At 32.0% G+C, this 20624-nt stretch overlaps 1 protein-coding gene across 1 annotated transcript; it reads right to left on the reverse strand.

Annotated features, from left to right (window-relative positions):
• Positions 1-331: 331 nt before the first annotated feature.
• On the reverse strand, positions 332-13958 carry LOC134269631 (aminopeptidase A-like). Its single transcript, XM_062751836.1, has 19 exons — positions 12932-13958; positions 9980-10121; positions 8559-8696; positions 8079-8199; positions 7694-7848; positions 6992-7105; positions 6639-6773; positions 6419-6484; positions 6148-6213; positions 5728-5906; positions 5096-5178; positions 4868-5004; positions 4549-4752; positions 4187-4260; positions 3769-3873; positions 2367-2537; positions 2026-2166; positions 1027-1108; positions 332-784 (listed from the first exon to the last, which is right to left on the reverse strand). Exons 1-19 carry the CDS (start codon positions 13564-13566, stop codon positions 614-616), a joined length of 2919 nt encoding a protein of 972 aa, XP_062607820.1. The 5' UTR covers positions 13567-13958; the 3' UTR covers positions 332-613.
• Positions 13959-20624: the final 6666 nt, after the last annotated feature.

Here is a 20624-nt window from a genome sequence, read left to right on the forward strand (position 1 = left end):
TGAAGAATTTCTTCCTTAGATAGGGAAGTATGAGTATAAGTAGGATTACCACTTGTAGAATTAAATCTGGAACTGAATAGACAGGTCAAATTTAATGTGTAGAATAGAAGAATATTTTCAAGTTTTAAATTTTTTTGTTGTCCATATCTCAGTGAAGGAGAATAAGTTAATTTTAATAAAATTTGCTAGAAATTGGTACTGCTAAAAAAAATTCATGACAAAATACTATCGCGAACAAGCTTATATACATAAATTCACAATTTAAGAAAGTGATTTAGATTTACAAAAACATATAATAGGAGTTCCAAAATTGAATCAAATTACATGTACATGTATTTATATAACTTTTATTTTTTTTAAAATCGAGGTGGATAAACACCTCTCATTGATTAGTACATACATACATTGATTATTTTTAATAGTTAGAAACGTCAATATTTCAACTACATGTATTAAACAGCCATATCAAAAAATGTATATATCGATAGCAATGAGAAACGATGAGCTTTTCAAAGTGGGCATATGAAAAATTACAAACACACAAGACGATTTCTATGTACATTTAAGTGTACAAAATTTCCCCTGTATATAAATACAGGGGAAAAATGAAGTTTCAACAACCCATAGTTTGATTGCTTGCGCCTAAATTCTGACACAACCAATCCGTGATTTTCTTTTCATTATTCTTCTTCCATTGTATGTTAGCTTTGATGGACTCTATTGCATTTTGTCGACCTCTGGCACCCGCCCCAGCATCCGGGTATTTCGTGAAAAAGGCTTCAACCTTGAAGTGAAAAAATGACATTAAGAAAGTAAAAGTTAGGGAAAAGTTCTAAATAAATACCCGCTAATTTGATGATTCTGAGAAATGATTCATGTATTCGCAAATGGTGTCTATTTCATTGAAAAATTCTCTTGAAAAGAAATTGATTTATCTACTCTGAAAATCATAAAAATATTATTATTACATTGTACACCTGTAGAAATTATCGTAAAAAGTTTTATTTCATATCATTCTCTATTTACCTGCTGAAGCTCAAATTCTGTGTTAAAATTAGATATAACCCTTGGCACAAGTCTTCCCAAAGACCTTGAATATGTTGTAAATCTGACAAAAGGAAGTTGTTATAATAGATATGTGCATTGCATGAAATAAAACGGTATACATGTATACATTTCCTTTCAAACATTGAACTTCCCATCATATTTTTTTTGGTAAGGATGTACTTTAAGTACTATCAAACTATGCAATATACTAATTTACTTACACGTTCTGTTATGAATTTAACGAGGCTATGCCATTTTTTAAAATAAAAGGAAGCATATAAAGATAAACAAAATGATAAAACTTAAAACTAAAATATATGAAATTTTTCTTTGCCAAATGATAGTTGACAGCTAAATATACCATATCTAAAAAAATAAGTTAAATCTGGTGGTTAGTTTAGGATTAAATTGTTGACCCGCCAGCCTCCTTAAATATGTTTTTAAAATGAAACATTATTTCATTCAGGTTTGGTCGCCCGCGTGGCACAGTGGTTAGAGCGTCTGCTTTAGAGTCGCAAAGTAAGGAGTTGATCCTTACATCGCGGGTTCGAATCCCACTGTGGGACGTCCTTCGGATGAGACCGTATAAACCAAGGTCCCGTGTCGCAGTAGGTGCTGGAACAAAAAAGATTTCTCACTGCTCAATGGCCCTGCGTGCCGAGTATAGGACAAAATTTGTAGCTCTCCATCGGCAAGTGGTGACGTCTCCATATGAGTGAAAAATTCTCGAGAGAGACTCTCGTTAAACAATATACAATCAATCAATCATTCAGGTTTGAAAATTCCAAGTAATAGTTTAAGGGCAATATACGTTGCATATACAACGAATACCAAAACGAAATATTTATTAGTTGTCTCTCTTTGTTCATTTTCGTAACAATTTGCAAGCAAAGTTAAATTTGCTAATGAAAAAGATTTTATCTATTAATGAAAATGAATTTTATTAATTTTCGATCATGTTCTTTATCTTTTTAGTACCTGTCTACTAAGTACTCCCAGTTAGATCGAACCCAATCCCAAACCAATTTATTTCCAACGGGATTCCGGGCAATATACTGAACAACAGTAAAGAAATCCTGCGACCGCACCATGTCTTCCCTCTTAGCATATTCAAGGTATCTGACAAAATGTAAAGTAAATAACAAAAATTCAGCATTCTTTCCAAATTTCATAAAAACAGTATCTGAATTTTTGAATTTTAAAAATTCATTGGGTTTCCCCTTTTAAATTTCAATATATTTTAACTTAAATTAAAAATGTTAATTGTAGAAGAATTGGTATTGAAAAAAGAAGGAAATAATTGCACTTAAGAATTGTACCTGACTAGCAACCATACGGTAGTGGTTTGAGACATCCCGTACAGTAATTTTATTTGTTCCTGGGGGACGGTTTCCGTTTTGTATTTGCTCCACATTTTATCCCAGTCCTCTGGGGAACCCCCATTTTGCATTCCATATTTATACACAATGGACCGAATGTTTGGGACAACACTAAAAGTATTTGGTAACATTGCATTTTGTATTATGTTTGCATTTTACATTCAGTGACACAAAAAGTTATCAATGACAAGTAATAAATTAAAAATATTTAAAACATTTTAAATAAAATATGGTTGCAGAATTTAAAAAATGCATCATTCGTAGTATCTATAATCAGGGATGGGGTAATTGAATAAAGTAATTGTAATTGAGTGTAATTAATTACATTTTTCAAAGTAATTGGAAGTAATTTGTATTTGAGCGAGCCTTCAATTACAAGTAATTGAATGTATTTAAATACATTTCAAAAAAGGTCATGTATTTTCAATTACTTTTCAATTACATTTCAATTACTTTTTTTCAAAATGAAAGTTTATATTTAAAAAGGTCTCTTATACTAATACATAGTTTTATACTGGTGGGTTTATATTACTTATTCCCATGTTTTTTAAATCTCAGTTCTCCCTATTCCCACTTCCAAATAACGATGATTGTTTAGTGATAGTTAATTTGTTTTACAGCAATTAGACTAACTACATCCCCTTTTAGATTTACCTGTATTCTATTCATTTTAAGATAGATATAAATTATGAATGGAATTGTGATAGATATTATTTATTTCCTTAAAAAATATGGATTTGAGAAAGTAACAAAAAAGATTTTGCCATACACCATACTGGTGTAGCATGGGCTTGTGTTTGTACAATAATTAATTGTCTCATAATGTTTTATTTGTTTATACAGTGTGTCACACTCATTATAAGGTAAAGGTCTAATTTTGACCAGGTGTGAACCCCTATCATACCCAAGAACAAAAACACTGAATGAAAGTTCGAATTCGATCGCAAAAGAAAAAAAATCTTACTTAAAAAAATCTTTATTTTTTTTTTTATAAAAATAAAACTCGAAGTAATTGAAATGTATTTAATTACATTTGTCAAAGTAATTGAAAGTAATTAATTACATTTGAAAAAATCAATGTAATTGTAATTGCAAGTAATTGACAAAATTATCAATGTATTTGAAAGTAATTAATTACATTTCAAAGTAATTGACCCCAAGCCTGTCTATAATAAAACATTTCAAGACTAACGAATACAACTTTGTTATGGTATAATGATATACATGTACAAATCTGCTTTGGTATCTATCATTTCAAATTATTCTGAAATTGTCGGACCACATCATTTCATAAAATTCAACTTCGACCTAAAATTCAAGATTGGTAAAATAAATTATGCACCTTTGTCCTTGATCAAGCCATTTTCTAAATGTATCTGTTGCATTGTTCAGGCAGTCTTTATCTCCCATACCACATGTTAAAGATATCAGGTTAACACGCATCAGTCTAAATAAAACATCCAAAAATAAAAATCTTGACATGATTCTTCATATGAAGGATGTTTTTTTTTTTGTTAAAAAAACATGATTTTCATATCTTGATATGCTCGTTTAAGGTTCATTATCTCTCTCTTTTCGCTCTTTTAAATTTCTGCATAAATGATAATGGTTCTAAGAAAGATATCCTATTATTGAAAAGCAAAATAAAAAGCATATCTTTGGGTTCAAATTTGATAGAAATAATTTTTTTAAAAGGAATAATTAGTTATTAATTTGCGTTGGAGTTATTTCTCTTATCAATTAATTTTAAAACATATTACTGTTGTAAATGGTTTCCAGTATCCTCCCATCCAATCTGTGATAAAACTGGCCTGGCCTTTTCCAGAATGAAATCCTATTGAATTAGATAATAAATTCAGTTATAAATGTTTGAAAGTTTTATCTAGAGCAGATTTTAAAAAAATCTATACTTTTTATTTATTAATTTGAAAAATCGTGTTTTACAGATTTTTTGTATTTTTAAAAAAAATTTTTTCTATTTGGTTATCGGTCTCATAACATCAATATTTTATCGTATGCTCATTCATTTATTTATATTGTAGATTTATTTCTATATTCACAGATGGTATATAATCTGAGGGTAGCGATACACAATAATTTGACATATTCAGGTATGACATACTCTGAATAATGAAAAGGAAGCTCCTGTCTGCAGCATTTCTGTAATATAACTAATACCACTGTAGGCACTTTCCCAAGGGAGATGATTTAACTCAGAGTCCAAGAATTTAATAAGATTCAGTGGTGTACTGTACTCTATATATCCAGCACGGGCTAAGTTGAAGGCGTCATCTATAAGGCCAGCTTTATCCACGTTGCTTAATATCTGCAATTATTCATGAGTCATTAGTTAGGGGTAGGTATAATCACTAATCATATGCAAAAGCATTTTAACATATTTGAAGTTATGTAAAATGGATGGAATGTATATGTATAGTTACCCTATTATCAGCCTGAAGTTGACTTGAAAACCTAGACCACATAATATCAGGGTAATTCACACGGTAAAATCCTTTCTGTAGCTTGTTAAACTTTATCCATCCCGATGAATCGAATGTAGCAGAAACATTAAACGTCACTAAAAAAGTGAATTATATATTAGTTTTAACTTATTCAAATTATTAATTTATCATATTTTCAAAACAATCATAATTTGCATTTCAGTTTACCCTGGTCTTGCGTTCTGTTTATCCAAGAATGACCACTCCCCCCACCACTGAGTAAGTAATCTAAATACACATACCATTTGTACCTACAATATATTCAAAAAATATTACTTTATGTCTCTAGTTTGCAATACTGTTAAAAATCAATATAAAAATACATTAAACCGGTCTTTAAATCATCAAGTTTTTCCAAGAAATTGAGTTGCAAGATTGTACAAAAATGGTCCGAATTGACTTATTTTGGCCTTGCACATCAGTGAATGTCAAGAATGTAATATAACTACTTCGTATCCACAGTTTACATGAATGGATATCATGAAGGTATGAATGCCATCTACCATATACTAGTATTTACTTACATTTACCTTATTTACTTCACATGAACTTATATTTTATATTTACATTCACTATGTACAGGTATTTGTATCGGTTTAAATTGATAACACCATTTTATTTTCTTTCTTATTTTTTTAGATAAGTGGGAAAACATAAAGCATGCCACTTCAGGAAAATAAAACAATCTTTAAGAAATTGTTTTCATAATTCCAATATATACACCCGTTCCAATGTAGATCTTCATGTTTTTCATTTATAAGCAAACAAAAGTACTTGAATTATAAATTGTGCAGCCTAACCCAAATGGTGATTCACTGGGATTAAATACAGTTGATTTGTCCGCCAGGAATCGGGACTGTGTTGCGGTTACTTTAGTATTGCTGCCTTGAGTTTGGAGACTAACATTGATGTAAGGTAATCCCATTTGTCTAGTCCAGGTATCCATCATGTCCTTTACACCAAAGCCTCCAGTATTTACCTGATAACATATATTAGTTATATGCAGTACTGTATCTTTCACCAGTAGGTTAACAATTTTTACCAAAAATGGTTTTAGCAAGCAAATGTTTAACTTCCACTGTCATGGGTATACAGTGCCATGTTTTTTCTACTATACGTTTTGCAAGTTTGATCGTTGAGGATGGCAAAATTCAATATTGATTGAAGTAGAAGTAGCATTACTTAAATATTATTCCTAATAATAATATCGCTTTTTTTACCTTATTCAGTTCGTTCCACAAGTCATCCGTTTTCGCATTTCCCCACTTGAAAGCTTTCAGGTAATTCTTTAAAAAGATTTTGTTGCATATTACTTTTTAAAAAACTAATTGTATTAATGTATTAATAATTGGTGTTTTGATGTTTTAAGTAAACACTTGACGAAAGGATATATATTTTTATGACTTGTAACATAGTACAGTGTACTAAAATTAAATTTAAAAAATTCTTCTTGAGTGGAATACAACAATTTAAGGATTTCAAACTAGTTACCCCGACACCTAAGAAGAAATTGTCTTGTCCCATAACTGCCTCCAGCATCCCTATAATGGCTGATCCCTGTCAAAGTAACACAGTGTTTATAAATTGAATCTTTTATTCTTTATCTTCTGGATAATAATGATTATTGAATTTTACATTGTATCGTAAAAGATTTCACTCTTCTTCAATAAATCTTTCTTTATCATGTGATTTTAGATGGACGCTATTTAACCTTGCTGTAGGAGATACTGTCGAACACTTCGTTGATTTGATTGGGATTGTTGACATTGACAACAATAGGGTGGGAGGAAGTGACGGAGTCGACCACCATCACCGGCTGGACATCTTCAGTCACAAACTGCTCCATCTGTAAGGTAAGGGGGAATGGAATCAATTTCTCTATACTCAAAACTCAATAAAGCTTATATTTTGTCAACAATAAAATACTGTGTGTGCTTTATGAGTATTGTTTTTTTTTAATGTATTTACGCTAGAAAGTGAAGAATAATAATTTTATATTATATAATTGTTAGGAAATTCTGTTCTCTTAATTAGGAAAGTTTATAATTTTCGTCAAAGCATTACCATTTCCCACGTGGGCTCCGACACATTCGCTCCTAGATATTCCATAAAGCTGGCAAAACCTTCATTTAACCAAAGGTCGTCCCACCAATCCATCGTCACGATATTTCCAAACCACTTCGTAAAATTAATAACACAGAAAGACAATAAGTACGTTGTGACATATTTTAAAATATACTTTTTATTTTTTAAATTCCTAAATATACGCGTGGAATTAATTATCACATAATTTTTTAAAATTACTTGCCAAAATGATGCTGAAATCAATGTAAAATCTCTTGATCAACCATCCCTTCGCGAATAATAATTTGCCGTTGAAGAGCCTTTGCAGTACTCACGAAAAATAAGGAATCTACAGTATTATGTACATTAACTGGCAAATTATGTGAACTATTATATTTTTCTTTAACCTGCTTGAATTCATAAACTGACTTAAAATCAGCTAAATATACCGATTGATAATAAAATGAACTGATCTAAATGATTATATTCAGATGAATATATAATTATACAATATTTAAAATATACCCAGTATTTTAAAAAATATAATCGGAAATATAATTGTTTGCAATCATACAATTTACACTCAGTTTGTATTTTTTAAAAATAATCTTAATTTGTACAAATGAAACGATTGTAAAACTTCCCCTGATATGTACTTGCTTATAGAAATACCATTAGAATTCATTTAGCTATTATAAGGACCTGATGGGATACTTCATGGGCTACTACCACCGCCACCCTCTGTTGGTTGGCAGGGGATGCCTCTTGGGGGTCGTACAAAATGTTGGTCTCTCTGTATGTAATCAAACCCCAATGTTCCATGGCACCAGATACAAAATCAGGAATGGCTATCATATCTATATAAAATGAATTTTGTATTTAGGGGGAGGGTTTGAAAATTAGAATAGAGATGTTGAAGACAAACATGTTTTTGTTTGCAATCCTAAATATACTGCAACTGCTTGAAAAATCAAAATATGTTGAACTTTTCGGTTTTTAGTTTTTCCCAATTTGATTATTATTCTACTTTTTAAATTTTATTCGATGATTCTGCTTTGAACACAATTCTGGTAACAGGAAATCGTACCTTGTTTAGGAAGTGGGTAGGATACATTAAACAAATCTTGGTATAGTTCCATTGATTTGATGGCTACTTCTAGAGAGAACTTCGTCTGATTGTACCGGTCTGGGGTTGCAAATGTTCTTACCTAAACACCATATAAATTAAATTGTCTTATAAAATGCTAATTTCCAGTATCCATCAAGTGTATCAGATACTTGTTTAAGAAATAAAAAATCATGCCTTTGTTTCTTTGTACTGTAAAAAGAGATGATCATATATATAACTATTGAAGTCTATTTCCAAGACATTAAATAGAATTATTATCCTTCATTACTGAACAATTTGAATATCTTTATGTTTCTATACCTTAGCAACCTTACCAATAATGGGTATTAAAGTAAACCAACTCAAATGACATTGTTTTCTTACCTGCTGTCTCATATCAAAAGTCATAGATTTGTACTGATTTCTCATATTAACTATTTACTAATTATTATTCCATACCTTTGTCCCGAATTTCGTGGTGCCTTCGAGGTATTTGAAGTCACAGACAATGAAACAAACGAGGTAGGTGCTCATTTTTACAGATTGTTGAAAGGACGTTATTTGTAACGATGAGTCTTGTGCCCATGTTTCTGTTTTCTGGAATATTGATGAAGTAATTCTTAATCTTAGAAACATTATAAAAAGATAATTACATTAACTCAAAATTTGTGATTGTATTCCAAGTATGCTATTATTAATATCGTTTTTTTCTTTTTCGAAATAATGAAATGTATTTTGTATTTTGTCTGTATTTTTTTTTTTTTTATTTTTATTTTTATCTTTTAAAAACAGACTAAATACACACTCAACATGACATAGTAAAACGCATCATTTTTAAACAATGCAGTTTGCATTTTTTTATCGTCACAAACACACACCCGGGGTAATTACAGAAAATGGTCCTAGTATTAAGAATACGTCACTCACTTATATATGCCTTTTTTACTACTAGAAGAAGAAATGTTCTTTTCTAATGTATCATTTATGAATAAAATATACAAATCAGTATATGTTAATATGTTGTTTTTTTTCAGTTTCTATGATATATATACTATTTACATGTAAGACACCCTGACTTCTAAAGTATTGATTGATTGTATATCGTTGAATGTCCCTCTCGAGAATTTTTCAATCATATGGCGACGCCAGCACTTGCCATTGAGGGCTATAAATTTTGCCCTATACTCGGCACTTAGGGCCATTGAGCAGGCAGGGAACTTTTTCGTGCCAGCACCTACTGTGACACGTGACCTCGGTTTATACGGTCTCCACGTCCCACAGTGGGATTCGAACCCGCGACGCAAGGATCAACTCCTTACTTCGCGACTCTAGAGTAGACGCTCTAACCACTGCGCCACGCGGGCGACACTAAATTATTAGAATACGAGAAAGATTTTGTCCTTGGAAACATTTCATTAAGTTCGTTCAAAGGTTTTTACTTAGGATTTTGTATTTTTTAGTTCAATTGAGAATTAAATTCATCTTCAATAGCTCCTCTATATTAACTAATAGATATATTATATATAAAGTTCCATATTTAGGTTAGAATTTCCCACTCTCTTTGTGAGTTGTAAATGCCCCATAAAGAACTCAAACAATGTACAATTTGAAAAAAAAAACAAGAAATTATTACAATGTAAATGTATTCAACCAGAAAGCCCTTCAATAATTACTTTTGGATCAACCCTCGTACATCTATCTGCTGCTTTTATATAATATACAGCAACCATAAAAATTTTACAACTTCCTTTTTTGCACAATCATAAGACCATAAACAAGTTGTCTCTGTTACTACATGTACATATCTATACCTGGGTGTTTTCGTTCAATATTTCATTTATATTTTATTTATTTTCAGGGTAATACCTGGAGATATCTACCTCTTCTGGCATATTAGATAAGGCTATATATCCATCTTGGTGCACGAGGTGAACAGTAAAGTTGGCCTTAATGTTTGGTTCGTCAAAGCAGGGAAACGCTCTTCGGGCGTCGACTGGCTCAAATTTGGACGTTGCTAGGTATCTTAAAAGATATTAAGAAAAAGTAGATTTACTAGAACGATATCAGTTTAGAAAGAATACACCTTTCAACACATCTCTGATTTATGTGACACCCTTTATTGGATTTGAAAATTTAAAAATTGAATCATATTCAAGAAAGTAAGATAACTGTTAAAAGGGGAAGTAAATCAAATCTACATGTATATGAAAAGTTTGTACTCTCAAATAGTCATTTATATTTATAAAAGCCATTTAAATCATTTCAGTCATATATACTACAATCTTTACATATCTTTATCTTTATTTAAACTTAACTAACTGCAATGTTTAACGCAATATAGGCTTTTTAATGCATTTATTTGGCTAAATTATCTGGGTATTTTAGAACTTTGACATTTAAAATTTTCTTGCTACTGGTTGATTTCTGGTTTTTCATGTCCAGTCTAAAGCAGAAACCCTCCACTTCATGTTTGCTCTTTCCTCTGGCAAATCTTTGGAGTATCCGCGTAATAACGGTCCAGGTCTGAGATATCATTATTTACACTATCGGTATCGATATTAAGTCCGTCATCAATTTAAGAGTAATCGTTTGATACTGACCCCTGCTATCTATAGTCAAGTGTCGATATTCAAAGCTCTGAGGACTGTTGAGTATTGTTGTAGAGATTTTATACCACTCAGCTGTAGCTTAGTTAGATATGTGCAATGTATTTAACTGATTTGATGTGACCTGCCTTTTGTTATTTAAGCCTGCGAATGATAGTGTTTTTAATTAAAGGTTCATGTGGGTTTTTTTTGGTTCAGTTTTTTTGGAATGAGAAATATTCTTGGAGCTAAATCCATTTCCATATATTAAATACCCCCGATAATTTATTCGTTTGAAAAAGAAAAATGATCTTGGTATCAAAAAGGATTGCAACATTGAGCCCTCGGTTTGTATTTGTAAAACCCCAGTCACATTTCCAAAAACGACCAACGGCCGACGGGTTTTGAAGGAAAAATGGGATTCTTCGGGTGACAATCGTCAGTTCATCGGCCGTTGTCTTGGCCGATTTTGACCTATTTTTTTGTCGGCCGACCAATTTTGTGTCCATCGGTCCAAGTTATAATTTTTATACTTCTTCAAGTGCAGTTATCAGTCGACCAACCTTCGATCATCGTCCGACCATCGGCTGTCAGTTTATTAAGTCGGTCGTCCGTCGTTGGACAATAAGCATGTTGAAAATTTCGGCCGACAGTTGAAATCAAACTGTAGCTCAGAGCTCGATGATCGGGCGACGATTGGCCGACTTGTGAATATTTAACCTATTAAGGATACATAAAACAAACAAAATTTTGATGCATAGATTGATATTAATTTTTTTAATGGAGATAACATAAATAATTAATCCGTAAGATATAAAGAAATCTTAAGTATTCTTTGCTGCTTAGATATGCACCATTTGTCGTTTTTATGCAATTCCATACAAAATTTTGCACACATTTTCAACATTGAGTCACAGTTGTATAAGATTCTGCCACTTTGCCTCGCAAACATTACTCACATCACGTATTTGAATATAGATATATGAAAAAAATATTGTTGATTGCTAAAGAAAAAAGATTTTTTGTATTATTAATCCAAGTCATCGGTGTCCCTAGGAAATAATGTGACTGCTCCGTGTCGCCCGATACTGTGTCGGCCGATCCTGTTCTTTCAGCCGACAAGACCAGAAAAATTTAGTCGCCCGTCCATCGGCTTAAATGTGACCTAGGCATAAAGCGTCACCAAAAAATCATGTTAAAATAGGTTGGAGATAAAGCAATATATTTTTGCATACTTTACCCTACAAAAGTTCGACATGTTAACCTTTCACCTTCTTTTTTATCATTTCATTGGTTGATTTCTAGATGCATTGAATTAGTTTATCTCGATCCTTACACGTTAACTCCCACGTTAATTCATTGAGAGATTCGTGGAGTTATCTTTTGCTTGCAGGCCATTACATTTATTATAAAACAACGATGCTGCATCTGTATGAAGAAATTACTCAAGTTATTCTTGTTATATCTATTTAAAAATCTTTGAATCGGTCTACAAATCTTGAGACCTGAATGATTTTATTTTTTAAATATAAATCACAGCAGTATTTATTGTTAACGTTGGTATTTTACGAAAGGTATGCTATTTTCGTCCAATATCAAAACTGCTGCATTTTTTATTCAAAGGCACGACTTTTTAAAAATAAAAATTCAGCCATAATATCAACTGTCGGCCTGCAATTTAACGATATACGATCAAAACTAGGTCAGGCTAACATTGAAAATGTGTTGATCATTATAATAAAAGACTGAGGCCCTCAAGTTTTTTTTAATTCGATATTTTTCAAAATATGATGAAGCTTAACATTACATAAGGTGACGTATCATTGACTTCTTTTTGCAAACAATTCAGAATGTTTATATTTTTTCATCCCCCGTAATACCCCCTCTTTCAATAAATTTGACTAGTAAATAATAGATTTGCTTTTGTGGAAAAAAGATTACGCAGGTGCACTCTTGTCTCTAGGTTTGAAGAAATTTACAATTATTTTTGAAATATGCTTTATTTGAAATAAATAAGACATAGGTAATGAACGTGGAACCTTACCTTTTATCCCATATTTTTTTAACATGTTTTTTATTTTTTACGTCCATTGACAATTTTGAAACCGCCAAATGGTGTAAATAAATGCAACATATGCAGACAAATAAAATTAATCATTTACTTGATTGCATGAAAATTATTCTAATTAATTCGAAGAAGAATGTCTTAGAGAATGAATAATTCAAATGATCAGTGTGTAATCTTACCTTGTTTCTTTTGTGATGGAGTTCACATATTTGCTTTTGTAAAATCCAACAATTGCCCTCGTTAAGCTACCATCAAAAGTGAGATCTAAAATCACGGAACTTCCATCCGAAAGAGGCTGTCTTGTTTCTATAACCCAAAACTGATTCTGTTCGTAGTAGAAAGGATTCTTGATTTCAATAGTACTATTGTCACTTTTCCTTCTCAATGAAGTGCTTGTAATATTCATGTAATTTTTATGAATCAAAATATAATTGGTGTCTTTGGAAATCTGAATTTCCACCGACTCATTACCGTAAAACCAACCATGTCCATTGTATATATCCGGATAAAGAGTAATGTCATAATGAATTGGCATCACGTATCGTGGTAATCGCAGATTTTTCCATGGTTCAGTTTCCGAAAACCCTGGGGTCGTCGTTTGGGTGGGACTTTGTGTTGTCGTCTGCTTGTTTCCTGTGTTTGCATCACTTTCTCCATTGACAGCAGGTAAGTCTTTGTCACAATTCTCGTTTGTAAAATGCCACACTAGTACTCCAACCACAATTGGAAGTGCAACCACAAGGAACACGAGAAAGTACACTAAACGCTTATTAGTTTTCGTTTGCTTTCCCGAGTCCATGTCTAAGCGTTGCATAGCTATATAGTCTTTCCTGCAGCGAAAAATTCCCTTGAAACTTAAATATCCAGTTTAAAAACTAGTTTCCATGAGAAGAAAGATATTCCAATCTCTTGCAGCAGAGGCCGAGGCGACTTATGTTTGCAGGTAAGCAGAAACTACTCAGCGTTTTCTTTGATAACACGTTGTGTATTGTAAAGGACGTATGGTTATTCCAATTGCAGATAAAGGATTCAACAGGTAGAGGTTCCTGGGTAGCTCATCCACTCGACTTCCTGTATCTTTGCATAACATATTGTGACTGCATACAGAAGTTGTTTTGATTTTTTTAGTAATGTAAAATGTTATTTACGACGCTCGCAAGGTGTAGAATTGCACACAAACAAAAAGTACAATACGTGATGTTTGTGTTGAAATGGGTTCATGAAAAATAAAGTTTTGCGTTGTTCAGAAGATTACCTTTAAAATATATATGTTAATTAAGGAAAGGTGTGCATGTATGTGCTCTTAGTTTACCTGTATCACAGGAACATGATGAATTCGATGGAGTTGCATAACCAAGTTCTAAGATTTCATTTGTATATTTACACTCTAAGTTTTTGATTTGTTTATCAAATACAAAAAAGCAAGGGTTTGCATTACATTAAGTAGTTAAGTCTTAATACTGATTACAATGAACGACTCAGAGTCAAATTTATTCTTCTTTTTTAAAAATTATTTTATTGAACTTTGCTATTTATTTTTTTTAATTTTACAATGGAACTTATTTTAGATTAGATCATTGTAGTTAAATATAATACCGGTTTCATTACAACGACAACGAGATTAATTTCAATCTTCAAGGAACATTAATATAGAGGAATTCAGAGAAAGAAATAATGACAGGTCAGACGTTTATCATATATATTTTCAGTGGAAATATTTATTTCGGTGTATACATTTTCCGTTCTTTTCAATTATTCTTCTGTATAATGAATATAATATTTACATAGTTCTTCTTTTTAAATAAATTAATACATACAAGCCTGTCCCTGTTGTATGTAAAATGCTTTGACTTTGTTGAACATGTGTTACAATATTGATAAATGAAAAATAAAACAGTTGTGCCTGAAGGAATTCTGTGTATTAGACAAAATTGAGTTCTCAACGTAACATTTCCACTTAGAATTGAAGACAATTTGCAATATTTTATTTTTTATTTTAGCTTTATACCGTACTTAATAACCCAAAAGTGCATTATAGTAAACATTTATGCAACAGTACATTTCTGAATTCAGATTATGTAAAGGATTTCTCGTATGTTTTTACCTCCCGCTCAAATAGTGATGAGGTGTCTGTTTGGCCGCCCGTCTTTCCAGTACACTTTGGGGCTCCCATCTCTTATCCACACCGCCTCCTATAATGCGTAATGAGACTTTCACAGAGTCTTCAAAAAACGTAATGCGTTTATACACCATCTTGTTTATTTATGATCGGACGTATAATTTAGCTTTCTAGCGAAATATGGACATCATTATTCATTCTATGATATCGAGGTTTACCTAATTCTCTTCTTTTTTCCTTCTATTCGGATTCCAGTGGACAATTTTTAATGGTTCTTCTGCAGAATCTGGATTACATGGTGTCATCGTGGCCTCTGAATTTACTTTTTGACTAGAAACGTAATTTGGGTTTTTCATAGCAAAGCATGGACATTAGTTGTCATTCTTTCTTTATTATTGAGAGTACTACGAAAGCCCAGAAGGCTCATTCGAGATTCAAGTTTCGAAATACGAGATTCAAAATTCGAGATTCGAAATTCGAGTTTCGAGATTCAAAATCCAGATTAACCAATCAAAAGGCTCATTCGAGATTCGAGGTTCGAAATACGAGATTCGAAATTCGAGTTTCGAGATTCAAAATCCAGATTAACCAATCAAATGCGGGTTCAACATTTGATTACTCCCCTTTATTATGTTTTATCTATCAATAAATCGTTTAATATATTTATAACAAATGAGTCATTTGAATAAATTACAATGCAAGAAAGAGTGTTATATATATTAGAAGGAAAGTTAAGTAATCATTGGAATTTTTATCAACAAGATATACTTCAATTTATATTATGACTTCTTAAATATTAAATAGAATACATATATCAGAAATATATATACTTTTGCATTGTCTACTTTATATAAAGGGTTGTTGACATAATGATAAATTTATGAATAGTGACTAAAGATTAGCAAAATCCCCACCCCTACCCGCCACACCTGCCAATTTTTCCCGAAACTGAAAATGTTACTTTAAAAACTTGAAAGGCAATTCTTTGACCATAACGCTATGGTCATGCAGAGACTTAAATATAAAACCATAACGCTATAGTTCTGCAGCAAATTTAGACTAATCTACTGTTTGATATAAGATAAAATGAATGCTGCATTTATTCCTATTCATATTTGCAATCTGTATTTTATATATATAATTGTTAATTAATTCAAGAAATCAAAGTCTTTGATGTAGATAAGTTATTGAAAACTTTCTTTTTATGTACTGAGTATTCCCTCTATTAGGAAAACGAACACGGTTTTTATTTATCAAAGCTATATTGCCTTTCAAGTTTTTAGAAAATCCCCCAAAATGGCGTCGGAGCCTGAGGGACACTCCTCGTCCATTATTGAACTTCGTCAATATGTAACTGTACAGTTCAAAAAACCGTTTGAATTTACCGCAAATGTCTTTTTAAAGTAACATTTTCAGTGTCGGGAAAAATTGGCAGGTGTGGCGGGTAGGGGTGAGGATTTTGTTAATCTTTAGTCACTATTTATAAATTTATTATTATATCAACAACCCTTTATATAAAGTAGACAATGCAAAAATATATATATTCCTGATATATGTATTCTGATATATGTATTCTATTTAATATTTAAGAAGTCATGATATAAAATGAAGTATATCTTGTTGATAAAAAATCCAATGATTATTTAACTTTCCTTCTAATATATATAACACTCTTTCTTGCATTATAATTTATTCAAATGACTCATTTGTTATAAATATATTAAACGATTTATTTAAAGGGGAGTAATCAAATGTTGAACCCGCATTTGATTGGTTAATCTGGATTTTGAATCTCGAATTTCGAATCTCGTATTTCGAACCTATCTCGAATGAGCCTTTTGATTGGTTAATCTGGATCTTGAATCTCGAAACTCGAATTTCGAATCTCGAATTTTGAATCTCGTATTTCGAAACTTGAATCTCGAATGAGCCTTCTGGGCTTTCGTAGAGTACCAATTCCTTCACGCTACATGTGCTTGTACTTCTTCTATCCTGCTAAATAATTTTTTAAATGATTAATCATTACCACCTGGATACAACACATATTTGAGCTTTCCCATAACAATAAATGGACTCTGCCATACTTTCTATGTAGTAGTATCGTAATATGTTGTGACCTCACTGCTCTTATTCTTAGCACCATCTTTTTGGGGTTGCTATTGTCATTATAGTCTGAATGATAATTTCATGGTCATCATGTATATTTTGCAAATATCCAAAGGTTTTGTTTTTTCATAGCGACATATATTTGTCAGATATGATGTCAAATTAATTTTTTTAGTTCTTATAAGCTCATGTATAATGTATTTATTGATGTAAATTTTGTCATATTATATCTGGGAAAACAGAATAAAAATCGATTACCTAACAATGCTAATTTTTTTTTAATCAAACCAATGAATCGAATTAACCATCGATATTAAATACCTCTACAAGTTGTTTCCGACTGCATATGATTTAGTCAAAATGAAAAAAATATCATTTCCCTAAAGGTGCAACAGATAAGTTATTTGGGCGGGTAGTTTACAAAATATTAAAAGGAAAGTGTGTGTTTTTTGGACAAACATCATACTGTAAATTAGAAGTGTCTAGCTGATTGCAGATATATGTACTTCCAATTTGACGGGGATTATACTTGTATAATAGTTTTGATGTTTGATTTTCAGACTGGACTTAAGTAAATAGATTTTATTGTCGTTCTGTAACATATCTGTTGGTATCAAAACTTACATCATCATCCGGGATACTTAGAGTAGTCACACAACTGACAGAAAGGGAACTGCACCCATTGTATACAAATAAATCTGCCCATTCGTGGTCATAATCTCGACTCTGAAGTGGTGTGTAAAGATGGCCTAGTAGAATGGAGATTGATTTATCGGTAAAGATAGAGTGACATGATGGTACAAGTGGGTAGTAAGTTATCATCTTTAAAGGAGTTCTCGAGGACAAACTCTTAAGATACGAGATGATGGCGATAAACTTTGCATATATAAAATCGATTTAACAGTGAATATATGTTAAGTTCATCGATTCTAACATTGCTAGTGTTAGAGAAGAGAGAGGTGTGTATGGTACTTGGGCCTAGGATAAGGCTGGGGTAGGGTTAGACTAAGGGTTAAGCTAAGGAGGAGTGGGAGGGGCAGAGTTGAGAGAGGATGGAAAGGACCTTCCATACATAAGATGGAAACACCCTAAGTTGTGAGAAAGATATATTGTTTTTCTGATGAAAACTGATTAACGTTCATTAGACATTTTATGCAAATATTTCGAACAAAATCTATTAAGGTATTGTTGGTACATTTACTTTTAAAGACAGTCACTTTCACACTCAGAATTGTAAGATTCGTGCCTTACATATTATACTGATATAATATGGCCCACAAGCCCTCTCGTCTGATCTTAAGACATATTTACCAACATTTTGAAGAAGATTTGTTTCATAGCTCAAATAAAATCATCTAATCATGAAGCGTACACATGTACATGCATAATTTTTGTACCGCTGTCTTTAATATATTGCACTTTGCTATCAAGGAAAATTCACGTGTAAAAAATTAAACTTTCATACTGTTTTGTTCTAACTTACACTTCCTCTTTATATATCAATGTATTTTGAAATTATTTTCATTTTTATACATTATATGTTTTAAGAGAAACATTTTAGCTCACCTGAGCTGAAGCTAAGTGAGCTTTTCTGATTATCTTTTGCCTTTCGTCTGTCCGTCCGTCCGTTTGTCTGTAAACTTTTCACATTACCATCTTCTCAAGAAGAAATGGACCAATTTTGACCAAACTTGATATAGGCATAATTGGGTAAAGGGGGGTTTAAATTGTGAAAATATAGAGCCAAGTCCCTTTCCGAGGGGAGGTAATCAAGAAAAGACAAAATCAGGGTGGGGTCATTAAAAATCTTCTCAAGAAGAACTGACCAGAAAAGCTTAAACTTATGTTGAAGAATTCTTTGGTGGTGTAGAGGTAGTGTAGATTCTAAATTTTAAAGATCATGACCTCCGGGGAAGGGCGAGGCCACAATAGGGAAACCAAGATTTACATTGAAATATATATAGGGAAAATCTTTTTCTCGAGAACCACTGGCCCAGAAAAGCTGGAACATATGGAAGTATCCTGGGTTATTGTAGATTTTAAATTGTTAAAACCATGACCCCCGGGGGTAGGTGGGACCAAAACAGGGATTTCATCTTTTACATTGAAATATATAGTAAAATCTTCTTAATAACCACTGGGCCAGAAAAGCTGAAAACCATATGGAAGCATCCTGAGGTCGTGTAGATTCTATATTGTTAAAATCATGACCCACGGGGGTAGGGCGGGGTCACAATAGATAAGGAGTACATGAGGAGTACACGAGATTATGAAACTATGTCGTCCCGTCTATAAATAGAAAAATATTTAAAACCAGCTCTCTACTAAAATTATAAATATCTTGCAGATAACAAATAACTGAATAGAAAATTGTTTTCTGTTACCAACACAGTTAATTGTTTATTTTCATTTGTGTATCGATCTCTCTTATATTATGACCATATCCACTTAACATGCTTAATCTATGGACTAATCATCGTAAGTCATTCATAACAGGTCACAGGTGATCGTCTTGTAAAAACAATCAATCCGGCCAGTGTTTTGACAACAATTATCACTCAGTTCAGGCGTGAATGTTGACAAGAATGGAAGTACAAATTAAAATTTACCGTCCGGATAAATGAACTAATTTTTAACGTAAAAATACATTTTGTAGTAAAAAAGAGCCGTCCGGATACGGAACGGAATTCCGGATAAATGAGTCAAAATTACGTTGAAAAAATCCGTTCCCGAGAAAAATCGTCCGGAAGGTGAAGCGTCCGGATATCTGGCGTCCGGATATCTGAAGGTCCACTGTATTACAAAGGGGAATCTGGTAAAGAACAACATGGCCAAAGTTACACAGGTGAACGATGTGGCCCATGGGCCTCTTGTTTTTTGAAAAAACTCTTCTCTTTGCGTTTGTTTTTCGCCGATTTGGTAGGGATGTTCATTGATCTAATAGCCATTTGCAAAATGCACTCACTTCTTCACTTGTAAAGACATTTATCATCTGACATGCCTTCGGTTTTAAACCAGTTTCAATCATGCAGAAAATTAAGATTTGTCACTTGCTTAGTTGTTTAGGGTTAAATATGTAACTTAATCTTGATCCTGTAAGTTGCCAAGAAGTTAAGTTTTTATCCTAGATGACATTGTTATAATATCGCTATGCCTCGAGAATACATTAATTAAACACTAATTGACTAAAACTTGAAATGCGAAAAAGGTGCATCATCATCATCAATAAGGCGTTGTTATTACATGTATTATGTATCTTTTGAAAAAGCATTTTTTATGAGTACATGTAATTATACATTTAAACTATGCCCTAATTACAATGTGAAAATTTTTTAATGTTTTTAAAAGTTGAAGTGAAAACGTGTTATAACACAAAAATTAAATCAAAAATTAAATGCGTTATATAACGCCTTTTAATGCGTTTGGCATAAAGTCTTTCTTTGACGTAAAATCAACAGTAAAACAAATGTAAAAGAATGTACTTTCTCTGATTTGTTGATAAATCTAAGAATACGGGGGCAAAAAAATTCAAAAAAGCACAATATGGGCTATCATCTTTACAAGCACTTTAAGGAGGCTCATTACACCACTTTTTGATGACGTACTACACAAAAAAATAAGCATCCATTGTTTTGTTCTGGGGGCGA

Source organism: Saccostrea cucullata, unplaced genomic scaffold, assembly GCF_032062105.1.
Source record: "Saccostrea cucullata isolate Sc308-1 unplaced genomic scaffold, CSIRO_AGI_Scuc_v1 ctg803, whole genome shotgun sequence".
In the NCBI taxonomy this organism is placed as follows: domain Eukaryota; kingdom Metazoa; phylum Mollusca; class Bivalvia; order Ostreida; family Ostreidae; genus Saccostrea; species Saccostrea cuccullata.